This window comes from Rhea pennata, chromosome 8 (genome assembly GCF_028389875.1).
Source record: "Rhea pennata isolate bPtePen1 chromosome 8, bPtePen1.pri, whole genome shotgun sequence".
NCBI classification, from domain to species: Eukaryota; Metazoa; Chordata; class Aves; order Rheiformes; family Rheidae; genus Rhea; species Rhea pennata.
The window spans coordinates 12,598,893-12,621,160 of record NC_084670.1 but is presented as its reverse complement, the minus strand read 5'-3'; the positions used below and the strand labels follow the sequence as shown (position 1 = coordinate 12,621,160).

Here is a 22,268-nt window from a genome sequence, read left to right as displayed (position 1 = left end):
GAAGATTCATGTCACAAAGCCCCCTTCCCATGAGCAGTTCAGGGCCAATAGAGCTCTTGGGGCAAATCCCCCTTCCTCACCTCCTAGGATCACTGGTCCTTGCAGCTCTCCACTGAGGGCCCCATGAGACCCAGAACTCCCTATTCTCTATGACCATGCAGCTTTGGGCAGATACCTGCTTGTGACAGGAGGACTAAAGGTCCCCAAGGGATCGCTGTAAAAGGACAGTGCTGAAGACCAGCCTGAGCTCAGAACTGTGTGAAACCTGGAGATAAGCAGAGCTGGTTTCCACTGTAAGCTGAGTTATGCCCTCCCTGGGATGACCATGGGAGGAGGGAGGGGAGCCAGAGGTCTGTGTGTGTGAAAATCCTGCTGCCTCGTGTCCTTGCTTCTTATGTGTCCCCCTTTGCTGCCTTGCAGGACCAGTACCAGCTGTGCTACAGAGCGGCGCTGGAGTATCTCGGCAGCTTTGACCACTATGCAACGTAACTAGTGCTTTCCTCCAGTCGCGGTGGGGATGTCTAGGAGTGGAGACGGGTCCCTCTGAGCCAGAGCCGCCCATTCCTCAGTCTTTCTGTACAGATCGAGGTGCTGCCGAGGCAGCAGACCTCCACGCCAACCTGTTCCGACCACGGCATTTAGGAACTTCGCCCCAGCGCCAAACGAGGGGATCCGACTCCAAAAGCATTTCCAGTCTCTGGCTGAATTTCTGCTCATGTGCATCTCTCGCCCTCTCTCACGCGACTGCATTTCACAGCGAGGCTTTAGGTGGGTGGAATGGGATCTTTTTTTTAAACATGTAAAATAGTTACTAGTGGTTTTTATAATCTCCTCTCTTTATTTTTTATTTTTTTGCAAGTCTTAATGTTTTGCCCAGGCAGAACTGGACCCACCAAACCTTTGGGAGTTGGGTTTTTTTTTATTTCCTTTTGCTTTAATGTTTTTTACTGCCCTGTGTTTATTTCAGCCCAGTCACTGCTGGTTCTGCCCATTTTAGTGCAGCTTCCTTGGTAATTTGCAGCAGCTGGCTTGTGGTTCCTGCCCAGCTCCATTCCCTGTAGGCTGCTTTTTAATCCTCTGTAGAATATGAAATTTCATGGAACTGGAGCTAAGCTACCAATTATTTTTTTAGCCTTTCCCTCCCCCCATTATTTCCAGAGTAGGTTTGGGAGGGCATGTGGGGTCGCTGGAGAAGCGGTCCCGTTTGTCAGCTGGAAACTGTTCAGTCCTATTACAGTGCGTGTTAAACCAATCCAGTGACCGTGTGTATTGGCAGATCCCAGTATGACATGAGTTGTCGCCTTGTTTGCGAGAGACCCGAAATCCCGGGCTCCCGGCTCTGGAGCCTCTTTTTGTGTGTCTCGCTGGGGAGGGGGCAGGAGAAGTGAGTGGGTCCCACACTCCCCCGGGGATGGGGTGGAAACAGTGAGACACGGCCCTTTTGTTCATCTTGCAGTTCTGTGCGTGCAAGCGCCATTCTGTCACCCGAATTGGAGCATTTTCCAAAGGCAAGGAGCACAGTCTCAGCTGATGCCAGAGCAGAACTGCCAGGCTGTCTTTGGAAAGCAGGGTACCGCAGGGAAGGGGAGGGGGAGTACACGTTTTCAGAGGTTGGGTGTATCTATAATTTCTGCTATCCTGCAAATGTTAAAAGTCATTAGAATATTGTACTTTCCGCTACTTCAGGACGTTCTAATGAACCAATGTGGCAAGACTACTGGACTTAATTTAATGGTACTATATATTAATACTCCTTATTATATCACGCTTGCACTAAAGACAGGGAGTGAGCAGCCCTCTTTTGAGTGCATTGAGTTATGAATAAAGGTGGTGGAAGGGTATCTAATTGTATTATCACATGTATTCCGAATGTTAAGAATCCAGGCTACGTTGAAATCAGCAATCCAGGGTTGGTAATGTTGGAGGACACATTCATTTTTACCTTGTGGATGCATAGTGCTGTAGGGGTCACTGTTGTATACAGTCTGTTTTCTATTTGTTAATAAAAAAAAATCTACAGCATCATTGCATAATTCTTGATGTTAATAAATTTGAATAATCGGGTTTCATACAAGCTGGTTTTGCTGTCTGTTTCTTCAGCAATAAGCAGAGGCCATGAAATCCCTCAGTGATGGGCATGTTCCCCAGCCTGTTGCTGGAGGAGTCCTTCCCTGCAGGCACATCACAGCCATGGGCTCCCCACACCTCCATCGGCATCTCATCCAACAGGAGTCAGCTCTGCACCTCTGGGAGAAACCCTGTGCTCCCCAGCTTGAGGTCCAGCTCATCCTCAAGCCAGTGGGGCTTTCTGACCAGCTACAGCTGGTGTCAGGGTAGTTGGCCTTCTAGGACGAAAGCAGGAGGAAATACAGGGAGCTGCTGCACTCTGCTGAAACCAGACAAACTCCCTTCCCAGGTCTCCTGGGTTCTTCCCGTCCCTCTCTGTGGATGGAATGCAGAGGAATGCCGCAGGGTGGAAGAAGGATGTAGGAAGGTGGCTGGAGGAGATGGGAGGGATCTCCCTCCATGGGCTCCATCTTGCAGAAGGCAGGATCTCTGTGCTACCAGGGAGGTTGGAGGCCCCCTGTGACAAGCCCCCTCATGCATGCATGTGTTCACCTCCTGCCAACCTGCTGGTGTGCACTTAGCCACAGCAGAGAGCTGCCCTCAGCACCAGGCCCCTCCTCACTGCTGCGTTACCTGCGTCAGTGTCCTGCCCAGAATGTACACAGCTTCCTATCCACACTTCAGGCTCTGTGGTTGCCCAGGTCATTCTGGCCTTGCTCCAGCCATTGTGGTCCTCACCCAGCAGACATGCACAGGCCATCCTCTGCCTGTACCTCGCCAGCTAGACTTGTCCTGCAGATCCCTCCTTTCCAACCTTTTTCTGAAATGGGAGAGCTGCTCCTGTGCTCAGACTCTTACAGCCAGGAGCAATGTGCGCACTCCGAAGTCTCAGATATGTGGTTCCTGGGCCCAAATGGCCTGGAGCCTGGCTGCCCCTGGAGTACTGCATACAGCCAGCCTGGCACTGCTTGCAAATGTGCCCACATGTGTATGAGCACACGTGTCTGCACACTCCTCTAGCAGCACTGTGTGCTCTCAGCTCTTCTGCCCTCGTCCAAGAGCCACAAGCAGCTTGAATTGATGCTGTCATAACTCAGCATCAGCCAGGGCTGCATCCAGCTGTGAGGCGAAGCAGGATGGGGGAATGCTGGCATTTCTATCGCCTAACTTTGGCCAAGCAGTCGGGGTTCTCACAGGAGCAGGCGGTCTGCCCTGGTCCTGCAGTGGTGCAAGAAGCTGTGCCCCCGGGGCAGAGGGCAGCTGTGCCCCAGCTAACACACTGGCAGGTTAGGGCTGGAGGATGGATCTGTTCTGGCTGGATACCATGTGCAGAGAGCAGCCCACTGCTCATACCAGTTCAAGAGCCCATTCCAGCTCTGGAAAGAGACAGTGGGTCCCCAGCTCTGGCTGCTGCTGGCCATGCAAGCTCAGAGGTGAGGAGCTGACCCCATCTCTAAGGACCAGGGCAGGCTGAGAGCCTACAGCATCACCTGAACGGGACACCTTGGGAGGGCACGGGCACTCCAGGGTGCAGCTGCAGTAAATGCCATTTTTCCCTGAGATTCAGGCTGGGGTGAGCATGCATTACCAGAGGCCACCAGTGACTGTGTGGGGCTGCCCCGGGGCCGCAGAACCTCACACCATAGGAGGGACTTGGGTTTCTTTGCCAGTAGGGAAGTGCCTCTTCTCCCCAACAGCAGGCTCCAACCTGGCCCAGTACTCCAGGTTTGCACCAGTACTCTCCTGGGGTGCCCCCAGTATGTCTGGGTTTTGCAGAAGCTCCCCACAGCCATGGCAGCCCAACGCAAGCAAGACGGTGCCAGGGGATGGCTCCTGGCTTGCAGCTGTGCCCCTCTGTAGGTGCCTTCCTCTTTCCAAAAGGGTCCATTCACAGCAGAAAGAAGCCAGGAGTCACTTTCTGCCCAGGCTACATTCTGCACAAACCATCCCAGCAGTGACCAGGGCCTATGGGACCCGCCCTTCTTGCCTGCTCTAGAGAGAGAGAGAGAGGTATGAACTCCCAGGGCTTCACAGGATACCAGGATGGAGCAGGATGCAGCTCTGCAGTCCTTCAGGGGTGATGCTGGCCCATGACCACTCTGCTGAAAACACATTTATCTGCCCACTTCCTTTCAACCAGTGTGCTGGCTGCAGGACCAGGCTGGAGTGGCTACAGATGTGGCTTATGGGTTTTAAGGAAAAGGAGAGGTTGGTGGTGATAGCTTTTGGGGGGCAATCTGAGTTGGGTAAGACTGCCATAATACCACCCTCCTGGGACACCACAGTAACGCTGTTCTGCAACAGGAAGCACAGTCGCACATGCAGTTATTTCTCAGCAATAAAACCATGGTCTGCCCCTAATTGCAGAGCAGCACTGGAGCATGCACAGGTGTGAAAGCCACACCAAGGCATGCTGTTTGAGGTGTGCAGGCAGGCCAGCCTGAGCCCTACCTGTGCAGGAAATGCAAACCCACAGGTCTGAGGAGGCTCCTGAGGAGAGCAGCATTTACCAACAACTCAAGCCTGCAAGGGAAGGGGCAGACTTGCACTGAGCCGGGTCCTTAGGGCATACAAGTTTCCAAGGAAGAAGCCAAATCTGCCCAGACTAGCATGTGCTTGATGGGCAGGAGAGCTTCAGACAAAGCCTGATGAGCTCCCCCCCCCCCCCCCCCCCCGCCCCCGACCCAATTACAGCATCTTGTTACTGACTCTTTGCTGCCTTTGCTGGAGCTCAGCACATGTAGCACGTCCTGCCAGGGCAGACGTGCACCTGAGCAGATGCCAGATGCGAAGCAGCACTTCTCCCTCACCTAGCCAGCTCATACCCCAGCCTGTGCCCCAGGGTGACCCGAGACTCGTGGAGCCTGTCACCCTCACTGCTGTTTGGCAGTGCTGGTCAAGGATGCAGCTCCTGGGGCAAAGTGAGCTACTGCGCTCACGAGGTAGAGCACCTGTGCAAACATGTGCGCACATGCATGTGCCAGCACTGCTGGCCTTGCGCCACCGCCAGGGCCCACGATGGCAAGGCTGCATGGGCAAGCACGCAACTGCTTGTATGTTTGTATGTGGCTGCATTGGGGGAGAAACGGTGCTAAAACTAACCAGGGTGCGTTAGGAAGCAGGCCAACAGTGAAGTGGGCAGTGAGCACCTGCCTGCACTGCAACCACAAGCTTGCGACGAGGCTTTCGCCACACAGCTGAGCACTGACCTGGCAGTGACAGCACGAGCCACTAGTCCTTGGGTGGCTTAGTCTGCACTGGGAATGACCACAACTTGCCCCAGTTCTCCCACAGAAAGGCTGTCATTAGGTAGGCACCATGTAGGCGTACTCACATTGCAGAGGTGACAGATGAAGCCTAGTTACAGCCTCAGAGCCAGGAAAGGCTTCATGCCAGAAGGCCCCCAAAGGCATGAAGAGGTCCCTCAGCTCACAGGAGGCTCCCCAGGGGTACAGCTGGGATAGAGGACTGCACTCGTAGCAGCTGGCTCTGTGGGAAGGCCCATTCACACACTTTCCTCCGCACTCCACCTCAAATGGAACAGAACAGTATCAGTTTAAAAGTGCTCGTTCCCTTAATATTTATTTCCATTTGTATAGAAAAACACTTGGGAAAAAAAAGAGGGGAAAAGTAAATAAGCTAATCACATATACTTGACAGGCAGTGATGCTAACCCAGACTCTGTGCCTGAGCCAGCCTGCTGGCTTGGGTTGTGGTGCCAGCAGATGACCCATGCTGGCTGTGCCCAAAGCCTGGCACTGTCATGCCTGATCTCCATTTTTCAACTTTCCCCAGCCAGAAAGAATTTATTCTGGTTGGTATTTTTGCCCCAGTTTCTTTGGTATTAGCCTAACTTTACAATGCCACATCATGCTTCAATTCAGGAGTGAATGGTCCCCATGATGAGTCTATAGGGAGGTATTTGGCCTCTTATCTCTGAAATCTCTTTCACAAACTAATTGTATTCACACAGAACAATGGCGCTGGGTATTTGTTGCTGTGTTTTGGAAAATTTTTTTTTTTTTAGTGAAAATTTTCCATGTCTTGATTTTACTGAGTAGCTCTAATGCAACCTCAGATACCTTGTCTTGTAAGGGACAAGGCTGGCAGACACCCAGAAAATAAGCAGTTTGGCAGATGGGAGAGCAGATAAATGGTGATAGTTGAAGGTGCGGTTATGGGCAGTGAGATGTTCTTGTGCTCTATTTTTTTAATTTACATTTTTTCCACTGATATCTGTAGCAAGAGAGTTTGTGTAGGCTCTCTCACTTGGCTTTGCTTCCCTCCTAGTAATGCTAAATAACATACTGCTTGAGCATTTGCCCTTTGGAATGACATTTATTTAAATTTTGTTTTCAAGGGTGCATACTTGTTAAATAAGAAATAGATGCACCACTGAACAAATCTCAGCTTATTCTGTGCAGTGGCTTGGCAGCTCCATCCCCTAAAATCCTAGGCTTGTCTTGAACTCAACAACATCATCATTTCCATTTGTAATGTTTCCTTAGGAAAGTGATATATATATGCCTATTCTGACCAGGTTCATGTCTGAAAGCAGGAAAAATTCTGATCCCTCCAATTAAAGCCAATTCTTGTCCTTGTCTTAGTTTTAATAGGTAATCTCAGTCTACGGTAACAACAAATACATCATGAAGTTTTCCTGCCTACACATTTCTGCTCATAGCAACACTATGCCATTTATCATCATTAAAAAAAAAAAAAGGCTCATGTCATCTTGATATTGGGAAGTTGGTCTTTCTTGAGTATCGAAAAGCAAGTGCAGCTGCCAGGCTGACAAAGGCCAGGAACAGAAAGTTCTCAGAATTTTAGCTTCTAGTTGCCTGTATTTGCACCTAAGTCTGCAGGAGGCTGAATGTGCCTGTTCCTTTTCTTTTTTCTTTCTTTTTTTTTTCCCCAGCTCGGGGTTCTAGGTCCTTATGCCTGCCAATTCAAAGTCTGAGAAAAATCAGAGAAATAGCAGCTCACTGAAAACATATTTTTATTGGGAAGGATTTTTCATAAGAAAAAGGGTTTCCTCATGCCCATAGCGTGACCCCAAAGGAAAGTTACATCAGGCGGCACAAACAGTGATTAAGGTTTTATTGAGGCACGGGTGGACCACGCATGGACTCTGAGCATGGTTATGAGGTCTTTTGAGTGGCGTATGCTTACTTTCAAGGTTGCATATTGGCACCTGTGTAAGTGTATTGGCACTTATACATTTAAAAAGAATTTAGCACAGCATGAGCTGTGACAATCACAGCCCGTTCCAGCCACGGGGTCAATATTAGTAGACAGGCTCCGGCAAGTCTTAGGCCCTGTCCACACTTAAAAGCATTTGCTGCTGAAGCCTTACTGGCAGCTCCCAATCCTCAGCACAACAGCAATGGATCATCAATGTACACTGGCCACGGGTGCACTTATCCACATCTCTAATCGACCTCTCTGTGCTGGCAAAACTCTCTAGCATGGGCCGGGCTTGGAGCTGCTCCAGTTCAGGTTGCACTGGCTGCCAGAATTTTGCATAGTATCAAATTCTGCTTTGGCTTTGCTTGCACACAGGAATTGTAGGGGTATAATTAGCTCCGTTAATACATTAAATTAGCACAAGCCTACTGCGCGTTCACGTTCAGCTCCCGACACCTATGAGCTCAAGAAAGAACTCGTTTACACAGAATTCACGCCGCGCACGCCCACACAGCAAGGGCGCAGCACGCGAGGCGGCCAGGCTGCCGCGGCCTCGGCTGCGCCCGCGCGGGGCATCCGCGAGGAGGCCGCCACGGGGGCCGAGAGGACCCACGGCTTCGTGGGTGAAGTCCCCCTCGCGTGTCTCGCAGACAGGGCAGGGCAGGGGCGCGCTGCCGGCCCGCGCCTGCCCGCGGCGCCCGGCGGCCCCCGCAGCCCGCCCCGCCCCGCCCCAAATGGCCGCCGCCGCCGCCGCCGCCGGGGGTGCTCGACCAGGCCTCGGTCTCCGTAGCAACCGCCCCCTAGCGACACCCTCCGGCCCGGCCCTCTACCCGGCCACCATCCGCCTAGCAACCGCCCCGCTCCCGGCCTCCTGATTCGCTGGCCCGCCCCAGCCGGATGTCGAATTCCTATTGGTTGTGACACGAGTGCGGGCTGCGATTGGCTGAGGCGACGGGGCGGTCCACGGAGGGGAAGGGGGCGGGGCGGGGCGGCGGGGCGGGGCTTGGACGGTGAGGAACGGCCGCGGTGGCGTCGGCGGCCTGCCGGACTCATTGGGCGCGTGGTGCGGAGGGATACACCGGCCGGAGGGGAAGCGGAGCTAGCCAGGCGGAGGGCGGAGAAGGCGAAGCGCAGTGACGCCGTGTGACGTGAGCACGCTGGACGTGGACTCAAATCCCTCCGCGTCGGGACGGGCTCGCCCCGGCCGGGGGGGGGAGGGGCGTGATTCGGTGGCGTTCTCCGCCGTGAGGAGGAAGGAGCCGCGCGCCTGACGGGCAGGCGCCCTCCGCCAATGAGGGGACAGAGCTGGTGCGGACCCCGCGGCGATTGGCCGGCGGCGGGCCGAGGGGGGCGGGCCGGAGCGCGCGGGGGGGGCGGTGCGCGCGCGCGCGCGCGGCGCGGCCTGCCCGAGGCGGCGGCGCGGGGCGGGGCGGCGGCGGCGGCGTGGGGGAGGGGTGCCCGGCGCCTGACCCGCCCTCCCGCCCCCCCCCCCCCCTCCGTGCAGGGCCGGCCCGGCAACATGGCCTCGGAGCTGGAGAGCCTCAACCCCAGCGCGCGGATCATGACCTTCCGCCCCACCATGGAGCAGTTCCGCGACTTCAGCCGGTACATCGCCTACGTGGAGTCGCAGGGCGCCCACCGCGCCGGGCTCGCCAAGGTGGGCCCCGCCACCCCCCTCGCCGGCCGCCGCTCCCTCGCGGCCGGCCCGCGGGCGCTCGGCGGCGGCGCCCGTGCGGCGGCCCGGCTGCGCCGGAGGCCGGGCCGCCGCCGCCACCGGGAGGGCCGCGCCGCCCCGCTCCGCCCTTTGTTTACGCCGGCGCCGCCGGCCGGGAGGGAGCGGTGGCGCGGCCGGAACCGGGGAGGAGGCGCCCGCGGTTTGCAGCGAAACCTAACTCGATTAAGCCTGATACTTTCCCAGGGAAATTGTAGGAGCTGTTAGTTAACAGCGACTGCTTCGCGGGAGTCGCAGCATGCCTGGGTGTGCTCGGCGGTTAACTGATGCTTTCCTGCTTTCTGTGGATCCTCCAGATCATTCCTCCGAAGGAATGGAAACCGCGAAGGTGTTACGATGACATTGATGAACTGATCATCCCAGCCCCGATCCAGCAGGTGGTGACTGGGCAGTCGGGCCTCTTCACACAGTACAACATCCAGAAGAAGGCTATGACAGTCCGAGAATTTAGAAGAATTGCAAACAGTGACAAGTAAGCTTGTGCTTGCGTTTCGTTACGAAGGCGTGGTTAATGCGTGAATCGCTGTTGGCTAGCTTCACGGAGATCAGGCCTGTGCTACAGACTTCTGGACAAAAGTGTGAGCATACTGTCACTGCGAGAGAAGCTGTACTTGTAGAACTCCCTAGGTGAACATAGGCCTTTATAACTTGTTTCATTTGGCAAGGTGGTATATATGTCAGCAGAACTCTCTTTGTTCTTTTTTTTTGCTATGGAGTCTTGTTAGACCATCAAAATCTCTATAGAATAGAGTAGTACAGAAAGGAATGTTTATGACATGAAAAAGAAAAAAAAAACTTACAATAAGTTTAAACAATACAGTCTTTGAAATAACTATTCAGAAATGTCATTGGAGTTGTTAGCGGTGATGTGTCTGCTGCACCTTATTTTGTCTTGCAAGAGTAGTACACATCAGATGTTCGAGGATTCTGTTTCTCTAATAGAATAATTTATTGAAAGTTACTCTTTAATGCTATATATGCAATAGCCTGGAAGATACATACATTAATCAGATGCCACAGCATAAACTTGATTTCAGTCAGTGCTGCACAAGGAGGCCAGTATGTAGTTAGGAGGAGTGAACATCAAGAGCAGATATTCTGTTGATAAACTGAGCGTGGTTGAGCAGTTTACTTACGGGTGAGTCTGGAAACATGGATGTTGGTTTCGCAGTTGCCTAAAACTTTGTTCAAGTTTCATATGTAGTTCTTTGTACCATTTCTAGTTTCAAATGCAGCCTGCTTTGTTAAGTAGCAACAAGAAGAAAGTGGAATTGTTTTGAGCTGAGGAAGGTGCAGGAAGCAAAAATGAAAGTAAATTAAGAAATGAGAAAGTCACTTTTTTCTCTGTTCCTTTGTTTCTAAGTCTCACGTGAACAGACCTTTGGTCCTTTGGTTGCTGCTTTGATAGTCTGGTAACATGCATTAGGTATTTTTAACATAGCTTTCTGTACTTTCAGTGCTTGAGCATATTGATGTTCTAACTCCTGAAGTATCAAACTGCAAAGATTTTTTTGTTTGTTTACTTACTGATTTATTTTTAAGATACTGCACACCTCGGTACACAGACTTTGAAGACCTTGAGCGAAAGTACTGGAAGAACCTAACGTTCAATGCCCCCATCTATGGTGCTGATGTTAATGGCACACTTTATGAGAAGGTGAGAAAAACTTTCGATTTTTGAATAACATTTTTTTTCCCTGTGTGTGTTGTACTCCAGAAATGTTCATCTAGCATTTGAGCCTACCTTTCAGAAGGAGTTAATGGTAGTCTTAACAGAGTTGTAGCTTCTGGAGCATGCTATCTAAGAACACAGTAAACGATATATTTATAGCATACTTTCCATTTAACCCAGATACAACATTACCTCCAGTAGCCTTTCTTAAGTAAGAGACACATGATTATTCACCTAGTAGTGCTTCAGTGCAATACGATTTACTTTTCTAGAAAGGAAAAACTACTGCAGCATAAGTTTTGCTTTTATGGAGCTTTGTCCTGAAATGTGTACGAGAGCTGGAAAGTATTGCCAGTCACTGCATTGGTATCCACGCACCCATTGATTTTTGTGGGACAGCTCTTTAGCCATTGAATATTAGGATGATAAATATTAGAAAAGTGTGTGCGAGGTAGACTAGTCTGCTTGCTAGTCTCCTGAATTATGATAATTCACTCTTTTAAAAAGCAGTTTGGGATGAAAAGTGTTTTTGTCCAAGAAGGTTCAGTCTGCTGTCACTTAGACAGAACACCATCTCTAGCTCACAGTGTTATTCTTTCCGGTGTAGTCTGTTAGCTTCATGATTGTTTCTCCTTCTTAGTTCTTACTCTGTTGGCTATTTTTTCCCTCCCAACATAAAGGTAGCTAGTAAACAATTACTATATATAAGCTAATACCATGTGAAAATTGTATTTTAGGTGAACTAACTAATGGTTTGCGCTGTGTCAGTAAGTGGTTTGTCTCAGTCTGCTCTTTAACCACAAGCATCTGATACCTTTTGTAACTGTTGGTTTTAGTTGCATGGTTCTGTTCTTCATGATGCTGGTTTAACATGAGACTTATGCTTTACAGCATGTAGACGCGTGGAATATCGGCAGACTGAACACAATCTTGGATATCGTGGAGAATGAAAGCGGCATAACCATTGAAGGAGTGAATACTCCTTATCTCTACTTCGGCATGTGGAAAACTTCCTTTGCTTGGCATACTGAGGACATGGATCTCTATAGTATTAATTACTTGCATTTTGGAGAACCCAAGTCATGGTAAGGTTTTCTAGGGAAGCTTCTAGACATAGACTCCAATTTGTTATGGCATTCTTTTTCTAAGTAGTGGAGTTACAAAATTTGAGTAAACGATTTACCCCTGTAAGGAACTGGAAAACAGTATATGTTTCCAATAGAATTTGGCTGGTTATGAATTTGCCTGGTTATCTTCTGGAAAGTCCATTTGTTATTCTAATACAAAGAGTTTTTCAGAATTCTAGAGCAGGATGGACAGTCTGCTGCTGTAGGGCCAGAGCTTTGGAATCTTGCTTATGATTTTCTGGGAGTCTGCAGTGACCATACATAGGTAATGTGCCTGTCATCATTTAGTTGCTAGGGGAACAGGCAGCTTTTAACAAATTTTGAAATACATCTGTTTATCATAGCCCTAAAGGCATGCTAGTGTAGCTTGCTGAGTGATTGGTCCAGTACTTGAGTTTTCATGATAGTTTTTAAGGGAGATTCCCTAATTTTTATGTAGATGAGTTGCATTTTAAGAGTGAATCATTTTCTTCTGTTTACAAATAAATTTCTGAAGCAAATTCAACAATTGTTTCCTTGGCAGTTTTATTGGAAACCGGTATTTTTGGCTGGCTTTTAATACAACTTTGAAGTAAAAAGTAATAGCTAGCCATGTGACCAGTGAACAACCTCACGCAGTATCAGTACTATGGGTACCAAAAAAAAAAGTTTAGCTGGATAAACTGGCCATTGTTTCTTTTACAGTAGTAAGTGGAAAAAATTAACTTTGCTGACACATTAGTCTGATTTGTTCAGCAAGCAGCTGCATCGAGTTCTATACCACTCGGTCCCAGATTGAAAGAAAACTCTGTAGGTGGTGTTAGCTACTGTCACCAAAGCAACTGGGAGTTTTGGGGTATCCATAAAAAGGCATGTACGCAGAAAGTGAGACATAGCCCTAAAGTGCATGCCGCAAGTTACGTGCGTGCGTAAGAAGTGTGATGCATGTGGTGTGGTATCGCAAATGATTTAAGCCAGTCTAGGACTGAGCTACTGAAAGAGATGGTTCCATTTTCTCTCTTGCTTTGTATTTCTCCTTGTACTGGTACTATTGATTGTGTGACTGAAGTGAGTCATGTCAGGAAGGGCTCTTCTCTTTCTTGCTATTCATATTTTGCTGTACAAATCTGTTAACTAAATGTCTCGGACTTTTTAGTTCCTTGACGGCTTAAGCCAAAGTTTGTGGAAGAGATGGTCAGCTTTTGGCTATTGTTTTCCCTTGGGATGGAGAAACGAAAGTCTTTGATTAAGATTTGTGGCTAATACTGTCAGACTTTGAAAGAGACAATGTGGGAATAGAGCAATAAAAAAAAAAAAGAGAGAAAAATTCATGCCTTGATGTCCGGTTATGATTTCCAGTCAAACTTAAAGATTTTGTCATGTCATTTGAACCTACTGACTTCTTATGACTGCAGGTACTCTATCCCTCCAGAACATGGGAAGCGACTGGAGAGACTTGCGAAAGGTATTTGTGTGGTTTTTTTTTTTTTTTTTTTTTTTTTTTTTTTTTTTTTTTTTTTTTTTTTTATGTCTTAGCTCTTGTGGACAGCTGCAACAGGTTTTAGCTCTCTTAAGTGTATGACATGCCCGTAACATTTCTAAGAGCACAGATTGGCATGAACACCCCATAATATATGGGGGGTTACTTTTTTGTGTGTTTGTTTATTACACAGTTTGGACTGTGTAACCTTTAATGAGAAAAACCTTAACTATTGATTGTCAGAACTGAAAGGATATATCCAAAGAAAGAGCCTTCCGTGTGCAGTCTGTCTTATGCTCTTTCAAAATGGCATCTGTTAAAGACAAATCTGCAGGAGTTGCCTTTTTCTTGGGAACCATTTTCTTCAGAGTATAAGCTTTTGCATTTCATATGAGGTGGCCCATACCTTTAGGTCAAGGGAAAAATACTGCTTGGATGGTAACTTAAAAAAATAATTTTTAAAAAATGAAGAATTCATTCGGTTCACAGCAGAACATTAACGTTTCTCCTTGCCTTTATTTTAAACAGGTTTCTTTCCCGGAAGCGCCCAGAGCTGTGAAGCTTTTCTCCGTCACAAGATGACCCTCATCTCCCCATCAATTCTGAAGAAATATGGCATCCCATTTGATAAGGTTTGGGAAAGTATTCATGTTTATACCAGCTCAGGGAAGATATTTGTGCAACCCTGTTGCATCTCTAACAGCAGCAAATGCTTGGAGTGGAGAATAGCAGCAGGGGGGATGTACAGAAGTACTTTCCCACTATTCTCTCCATTTATCCAGCAACTGGGTACTGAGAGAGTTCCTGAGACAGAAAAAATTAGCAAGAGGTATTAAAAACAAATGCTCTGTCTTCTGTCTTTTCTTTTTTAACTTGAAACCACGTGCAACATCCCGTGTCAGATAATTTCACTGCTTAACTGTGTATGCTGTGAGGACTTTATTTTTGTTCCACTGCCAATTTAATTTGTTGGGATCTGCCTCCTCAAGAGAAGTATTACCTGTTCCCTGTTTACTTTTTCATACTGTTCATAAGTTTATACACTTCTCTCTCCTACTCTCTTGATTTCCCTCATATGATCTCTTGATTCATACAAGGGAATGTCGTATTCCCTCGACATACACTCTGAAAAGTCGTGGTCTGCATCCTCATTCAGAAGAGCTGTTACATCTGTCGAGATTGTGGAAAGGTTGCATGAACCTTTGTTAGGTGGTGAGGAAAAGTTGTTGAAGAGCAGTGTAAGGCTGACTGAGAGTTGTACTTGAATATGAAAAGCAATTGCGAGAACAAAAGAAAAGACCAAGATGTGTATGGATAGTTGTACTGGGCAGTAGACACTGCTCCCCCAAACCTTCAACAAATACAGATGAGTATGATAATTGATTTGTGACCCTCAGATAGTTCATCAAGAAATACTTCCTACATATAACTACTGCTATGCTACTTCAACCAATTTTGTTGTGTTTTAGTAAAAACTAGGTAGAAGTAGGTGTTGCTTTCCAGCAAACATGTATATACACCTTAAGTAATAGAATAGTGAAGATAAATATCAAATCTATCCAGTGTAGCGTGTAGAATTACTTGCTACGTGTGGAAGGGATTTTTTAATGTGTTGCGTGAGGGGTGCAGAAGCTCCCTTTATGCAAATCCACAAAGTAACTGTTCAGCTGTAAATAACAATGCAGTGTTTCAATTGTTTTTTAGGTGACACAGGAGGCTGGTGAATTCATGATAACTTTTCCTTATAGTTATCATGCTGGCTTTAATCATGGATTTAACTGTGCTGAATCTACTAACTTCGCTACTCTTCGATGGATAGAGTATGGGAAGCAGTCTGTACTGGTAAGCAGTCTGTTACCTCTGTTACATACAGATAACCTGGATGCAGGTGCTCTTTGCTCTTAATGCTCTGTTCTTCATTAAGCCCCTGATGTTTGTTTTAGGGAAGTGAACTCAGTGCTATATCCATTTAAGATGCAATATTTGCTTTCTAATATGGTGGCGAAGTCCACTCAGCTTCGTGTCCATGTCTTCATTTTGACTGGATAGCATATAATGTGTTTTACCTTGTGCAAATCAAGTGAGATTTGGGTTAAGAGTTCAGAGAGAAACAAAAGATAAATTATTATCATCTTTCCAAATGTGAAAGGCTGTATTTGGTGGTCAGGGCTAATCAGTATTCTGTGCCTGGCTTTTAAACAATTATTTATTGACACTTTAGTCTAGAAGTATGTCTTAAATTATCAAAATAGTTAGTTATGTTGGTCTGGCCTTTAGACTGGAATAGTGTTATGTCTCTGTAAAGGTGCCTCATTAACACGAGTTATGTTTCCAGAAGTTCTTGTTGGAGTGAACGCTTTCAGACACAAGTTGTAGGCACGCTCAGACGAGGGGAACCTCTGCTGCTCTGGGTTGGCCCAGAGTTTATATGGTTCTGACATACTCATTATAACCTGTGTTTTTGCTGACTGTTGATGCATGAGCTCATGGATTTTTCAAGGCTGTCAGTTTCTACCAGCAACTCTGTTAATAGCGCTTGCTTTCTTAGCTAGTGTGATACTTTCTGGTTTGCTGTTTTGAAGTTGTTGCTGACTTTTCTGCTGAGCTTTTAGTGAGTAATGTGGTATATGTTATATGTACCTTTGATTTCCTGGGGCATAGTCTTGAGAGTTTTGAGGCTTAAATACATGAATTTGTGCGTGTTTTTTTTTTTCTTCCCCTTCAGTTAAGCTACTGAAAGCAGAGTAAAATTGAGTATATGGCCTTACTTGAGTATGTTGTCTGACTGCAGTGCTCATGCCGGAAGGACATGGTGAAGATCTCTATGGATGTGTTTGTAAGAAAATACCAGCCAGATCGCTACAAGCTTTGGAAAGCTGGGAAGGACGTGACTGTCATTGACCACACTCTTCCAACACCAGAGGCAGCAGAATTCCTTAAAGGAGATCTCATGCAAAAAGTCAAGAGTGGGAAACAATGCGCTGAGGAAATGGAAACTGGGGAAACGTGTAAAGAGGAGGTGGACGGGGATGAGACAAAAAGGTAATGCTGTACATAGTTCTTTCTGCTTTTCTCTCAGACTATGAGAAATTGCATCCTGCCACAATTGAACGTTTGCCGTTCCCAGAAAACAATGGCAGAGTTAGCAGTAGTCTGTTTTTTGGGGAATGGTGTTTACCCTTTGTTGTTTTGCCGTTTGGATGCATATTGATGATGGTGTGACAAACGGGAAAATCACTGGCTTGAAAGGTAATAGTTCTTCATCTTTGGACAGCTGTCCAAAGCTTGAATGGGAAATATGCACCATAATACTGAGAGGCCAGAAGAAAACAGGCAGTGAATTAGGATCCTGAGAAGTACTTGCTAGTAAATTCCATTAGTATCAGTGCTGAAATTTGCTGTGCTGGAGCACAGCTCCCATTTGCTGCAGACTGTGACAGGGTCATCATTTTATTTTTGCTGTTAAATACTTTTCAGGCAGTGCCAGCCATTATTTGCAACACTATTTATTTTAAAGGTAAAGAACGTCTGGCTAGAACATAGCCCCATAGCACGTAACAGATGCTGAGAAGTCATCCCTGAGGATGATTGATTTTTCTTCTTTGAAAGCCAGAAATGACAATTTGGGAACTATCTGGCGTGCTGTATACTGACTGTTAAGACAGTGTGACCCAAACTGGGCTGTATCTTTTCTGTCCATAAAGAAAACCAGCAACCTTGAGAAGTTCTGTAATGCGATGCACATATTTGTCTTCTGCAGTGTGCCCAAGCATCGTATAGGAACTAAGAGGCATAGAGTCTGCCTGGAAGTGCCTCAAGAGGTGAGTGAGAGTGAGGCCTTCCCCAAAGAGGAGCTGAGCTCTGTGCAGTATGAAGTGGATGTGGCAGAGCCTCCCGTGAGACCTACCAGTGGACTTGTGCAGCAGGGTGAACGCGGGTTCAAGCTTCCAGGTAATTGTGTATCAAAGTTTATCCTGGTATAGGAGGACAGGATGTTCCTGTTCAGGGAAAGAAACTGGTAGACCTCAGTCTGGAGCACTTTCTCAAAAGGCCAATCAGTAAGGTGTTACCATGTCCAAAAAGCAGGTGTTGGTTTGGCAGGCAGTTCAGAAACTTGCTGTTACGAGTCTAAGACTTCTCCACTTTTTTAAGATGAGACAGTCACTCTAGAAAGTTTTAAAGTTGTTCTCTGTGGTTAAATGTATGTGACAGTTCTGCTAGCACTCTGAGTAAATGAGATAACCGCAGTTCATCTGAGCTGTTGGCTTTTGTGGTTTATGTGTATATAACTTCCATTGAGAACTCTAAAACCGTCAGGGAAGAGCAAAGGTGTAGGCAACAATCCTGTAGCTGCCTGAGTGACTGACTGACCATGTCGTGTGGGTGTTGCCTGGCAGCTCGTTTAAAAGAAACAGGAAGTATTGTATGAGACTTGCTTTAAAAATTGTTGTTTCTAGTCTTTGTGTTTTTCTTTCTATTCTTATTTTGCCTGCCTGCATACAGAAGTATATTGGATACCTCAGTAGTCTAAGGCCTGTGTAGATCACTGTTTTGTAGTACAATTTCTAAACAAATGTTGCACAATTGTTTTAGTAAAGCGTATACAGATTTCTGGCAGATGTGCTTTATAGATCTTTTCTTTGTAAGGTAGTAATCAATAGGCTAGAGGAAAATTAACGTGGCTATGCTGGGTCAGTTATCTTCCACCTTGACTGTGATCAAGGTCCCTGTGGAACAATGCAAGAACAGGGCAAGCATATATGACGTCTTCGTCTAGAATTCTGTTCTCCAAACTTCTGCAACTTACGTTTAATAATCCTGTGTTGATTTCTCTTCTGTTAAGTCCCCTTGAACCTGGTGATCTCTTACTCACAGCATCATGCAGGCAGGAGTCACAGTTTAGCTTCATCATGTAAAGAAAAAGAACCATCTGTTTTTGTTTATTTTGAACCCATGTTCTACTGGTTTTGTTTAATGCCTCCTTGTTCTCATATTGGAAAATGCAAAGAAGAGACACCTTCTATTTGCCCTCTCCAAACCACCTGTGATTTTATAGTCTTTGAATTAATGATCTTCTCTTTACCTGACTTCTTCACATTTCTTTTGTGCTTAGTAGTCGTCTTCCTGGTTTGGCTTCATGCAAGTGGTGCAGGCTGTTCTTTGTGCTGCCCAGACTTTAGTAACAGCTAGTATATCCTTTCTTTCAGATCGTGTGGACTCATTGGCCAAATTTGAAGAACTGAAAACTGTGAAGCTTGAGGAGGAAGAAGAGGAAGAGCAAGAAGCAGCTGCATTAGATCTCTCTATTTCACATGCTTCAAACTCCGTTTCAGCTCTGCCAGCTTCAAAGCTGAGTTCAACTTCCAGTGTTCGGCCCAGCTCACCAGCATATTCTGGTTCTTCAGACTGTGAATCCACTGATCTGTTGCCAAAAAGAACTCTTCCTGGGCCGGCTGGGGTGCTTACTGTCCATAGCTATGCTAAAGGAGATGCCAATGGATCTGACAATGAACAGACTTCGGGAAAGAAAGCCAGTGCTACAGCCAGTGTGAATGAACAAGAACTGGCAGAGGTATGAATGTCAGGATACAGAAAGCATAGGGGCTATGTTACAAGGTCATGGATTTGCTGTGACAGAACTTCCTATCTGTGTTGATTACACTTTAATTGCACTGGTATTTGCATAGCAGGTCAGTTAGTAATTAATCTGTTTTCTAATAACCTACAGATCAGTGTAACATTCAATTGGAATGTTTTAGCAGCTAGTGATGTTTTGAGTATTGCTTCCTTGAGTGGTATAAAGGGACAGAAGTAAAATTAAGTACCTGGTCTTCTCTTCTTGTTTCAGCCCAACAGTTTTGATAATCGTTCAAGCTGACAGGTGATGTCTTGGGCATTGCTGAGTGAAATGATCTCTCATATCGTTACTCTGAGTGATCTTAGTGTGTAATCCAGCATATTAACCGCTGTCTTAAAGCTTTTACTGAACAAAAAAATTAAGATGAAAGTCTTGCTCTATTTCTTCTTCAAGGGAAACAGAGAAGCTTTGTTTTGAGAACTTCTCTAAATTTTACTGTTTTAAAGGAGAAGAGTGTCTCAGTTGGTTTTATGATGGTAGTGTTACAGGCTGATCCAGGTACTTTTATGATAGTAGACATCTGTTCGTTCCCAAGGTGACTCTTGTCTAGTTAAGCATTCATTACAGGCATGTGAATATATGCTTGAGCTTATCTTTCTCATATAAAACTGCATGCATCTGCCCATATATGCAGGTTTTTAAAACAAATGGCAGAATGAAAAGAAATTTACTAGGAAAATATAAATCTGAATATTTAAAAAAAATGTCAGTGAATATTCTACTGGATAACCCAATCAAGGAAAGGCTATACTAGTTAAAATCTTACCTGTCATTGCTGTCTTTTCAAATAATTTTGTTCTCCTTTCCAATTATGTATTGAAGTGTTGTTGAAGTGAACGGTTACCTTCAAAACTCAGGAAGAACAAAAGCAGAACAGCAGAGAAGCAAATCTAGGGATAAGTAAACAGAAATTGAGAAAGAGTTCTCACATACACATAAATTAAAGAAGTTCTGTTGCTGATATTGGTCTCTTATTGGATACTCAATACTGGGCAAAGCAGAATTGCTGAGTAAGTGTAATTGGTGTTCCCATGTACAGTATATTTCACAACAAGTTTTCCATCAGATAGTAACTGGGAATACTAATTGCCATTTGAACAAAAGCATTTCTGTGCTGAGAAGTCTTGTAGCCAACTGCTATGTAGGAGATCAGAGATGATGATTGTTAAACCCTTTTCTGACTTGCTGTCTGAAAAGAAAAGAGGAGACTTAAAAAGATGAGGGATGCATATAATCTCAAAATTTGCTTCTGTTTATAGAGGAATCACAGATTCAAAATGTGAGCTTCTTCTGTTGTTACTAGGCTGTTAAAAATCGTTGCCTGTATTGTCTTTCTTGCCTTTCTTGTCAGGTTAGTAGTAATTTTGTCAGTGCATGTCATTTGGTTTTGCGCAAGACCAAGGGAAGAGGAAATGAGTTTACTGTTGTGGTCTCCTCCTTCCAGTCTGTCTGGAAGGACATCAACACAAATAATAAGCAGATGGGGTGGAAACTTTCTTCCATTTAAAATAAGCCTGTTAGTTCAAGATGCCTGAGTAGGCTCTGGAATTCTCTTTTTAATTTGGGATCTGATTTTACCAGAATGCTCGAGACTTCTTGTAGCTCTTCCAAGTTGAACTGCTCAACTTGTCTTTTGTTTGTCTTTTACACCATTCTTAAAAACAGACTTATATAAAAAGCTACATTGGGACTTGTGCAAAGTCGATATCCTAAGTGGCTCAACAGAGCTAGTACAGACTTGAACAATGAAAATAAACTGTTTAGTTTTGCTATCTGGTTTTCCTTTGCAAAACAATGTAAGTAGTTTTTCGAAAGACTTGGTTGCATTTAGGGGTTTTTAAGTTCTAAGTAAATTCTTAAAAAGGTCAAAAGGACATGTGCTTACATGACTAGTGAATTGCTTCTCCTTGCCCAGGTAGCGAAGGAGTACATAAGATCAATGAAAGAGAGTAAAAAGTCCAAGGGCCGTCGCCAACCATTGAGCAAGCTTCCACGCCATCACCCGCTTTTGGTTAAAGACTGCATTAGTGATGATGGTAAGTGTTGCGCTCTTTGGTGAAACTGTCGAGAGCCTTACCCCGCACTGTGTACAGAAGCTATTCCATTAAGTAAGTAACTGGCAGTAAGTGGCAGGCATTTAGATAAGTAACACCTCTACAGCTTAGACAAGGTTCTTGCTTCATTTTTGTGTGTGCATAGTTAAACTGTTCTCTCAGGATGTCTTCCTTTTTCCCCATTCCAGTCTCTGGCAAGTCACAAATCTGAAAGGAAAGTTAAACCACTACCAGAGACTGTTCCACAGTTGAGTTTTCCTTGGAACATTCCAATAATTTATGTAAATATTTTTATAAATAAATTCTTTGGCTGACTTGCTCCTGACAAGCTTTAAAATTGGAACTCTTTGTACCCCATATGCTTATCTTGAATCTCAAGCACAGTTACTTGATTAGTAGAAGAAGCCTCTTAAAGATTGAGACCCAGTTGTTGCCTCGTATCACCCTTTTGTAGGTTGCATTTCTGGAAGCTTTTCTGTTGTCTCTGTTCATAACTTCTTGCTTTATTTGGTTTTACCTGCAAGAGAGATGTAAAAGGACACAAAGTTAACTGAGTGATGATCTCTTGTTGCAGAGGCATCAGAGCAACTAACTCCTGAAGAAGAGGCTGAGGAGACAGAAGCTTGGGCCAAACCACTTAGCCAGCTGTGGCAGAATCGGCCACCCAATTTTGAGGCTGAAAAAGAATACAATCGGACCATGGCTCAACAGTCTCCATACTGTGCTGTTTGTATGCTCTTTCAGACATACCAGGTATGTAGCACAGGTCTCCTAATGTTATAGGAGAATCATAGAATCATTAAGGTTGGAAGGGACCCTCTGGAGATCATCTAGTCCAATGCCTCTGCTCAAGCAGGGTCACCTAGAGCATGTTAGACAGGGTTGCATCCAGGTGGGCTTTGAGTATCTCCAGAGGAAGAGACTCCACCACCTCCCTCTGCAGCCTGTTCCAGTGCTCTGTCACTCTCACAGTGAAGAAATTCTCCCTCACATTCAGGCGGAACTTCCTGTGGTTCAGTTTCTGCCCATTGCCTCTTGTCCTGTCACATGGGACAACTGAAAAGAGTTTGTCCCGGTCCCCTTGACACCCTCCCTTCAGGTGCTTGTACACATTGATGAGATCCCCCCTCAGTCTTCTCTTCCCCAGGCTGAAGAGGCCCAGCTCTTGCAGCTGTTCCTCATAGGGCAGATGCTCCAGCCCTCTGATTATCTTTGTAGCCCTGCGCTGGACACTCTCCAGTAACTCCATGTCTCTCTTGTACTGGGAGCTCAGAACTGGACACAGTACTCGATAGCTTGCTGCTGTGGTGCTTAGTTTTAAAACTATCACTT

The 22,268-nt window shown here is 46.1% G+C and overlaps 2 protein-coding genes across 15 annotated transcripts in view; both read left to right on the top strand.

The window, feature by feature from the left end:
* The window catches only part of PTPRF (protein tyrosine phosphatase receptor type F), a 386,501-nt gene extending 384,427 nt beyond the window's left edge, over positions 1–2,074 (top strand). For all 7 annotated transcript variants that reach the window (XM_062581931.1, XM_062581932.1, XM_062581929.1 and 4 more), the window contains one exon: positions 421–2,074. In XM_062581931.1, the coding sequence (XP_062437915.1) occupies positions 421–489 (69 nt within the window). In that variant the 3' untranslated portion in view covers positions 490–2,074. The remainder of the gene's footprint in view (positions 1–420) is intronic.
* A 6,185-nt stretch (positions 2,075–8,259) lies between these two features.
* Positions 8,260–22,268, top strand: part of KDM4A (lysine demethylase 4A) — a 28,651-nt gene continuing 14,642 nt past the window's right edge. For 3 of the 8 annotated variants that reach the window (XR_009959043.1, XM_062580908.1, XM_062580913.1), the window contains exons 1-13: positions 8,260–8,402; positions 8,759–8,911; positions 9,283–9,458; positions 10,529–10,643; positions 11,550–11,743; positions 13,180–13,229; positions 13,773–13,876; positions 14,949–15,086; positions 16,036–16,286; positions 17,005–17,195; positions 18,452–18,816; positions 20,798–20,918; positions 21,511–21,689. Coding sequence is in view for 7 of the 8 variants with exons in the window: in XM_062580908.1 (XP_062436892.1) it covers positions 8,774–8,911; positions 9,283–9,458; positions 10,529–10,643; positions 11,550–11,743; positions 13,180–13,229; positions 13,773–13,876; positions 14,949–15,086; positions 16,036–16,286; positions 17,005–17,195; positions 18,452–18,816; positions 20,798–20,918; positions 21,511–21,689 (2,022 nt within the window). In the remaining variant the exon portion in view is untranslated. Of the gene's footprint in view, positions 8,403–8,432; positions 8,563–8,758; positions 8,912–9,282; positions 9,459–10,528; positions 10,644–11,549; positions 11,744–12,920; positions 13,053–13,179; positions 13,230–13,772; positions 13,877–14,948; positions 15,087–15,969; positions 16,287–17,004; positions 17,196–18,451; positions 18,817–20,797; positions 20,919–21,510; positions 21,690–22,268 lie in introns of those variants that run through there. The other 5 variants (XM_062580909.1, XM_062580910.1, XM_062580912.1 and 2 more) reach the window with 5 other exon arrangements.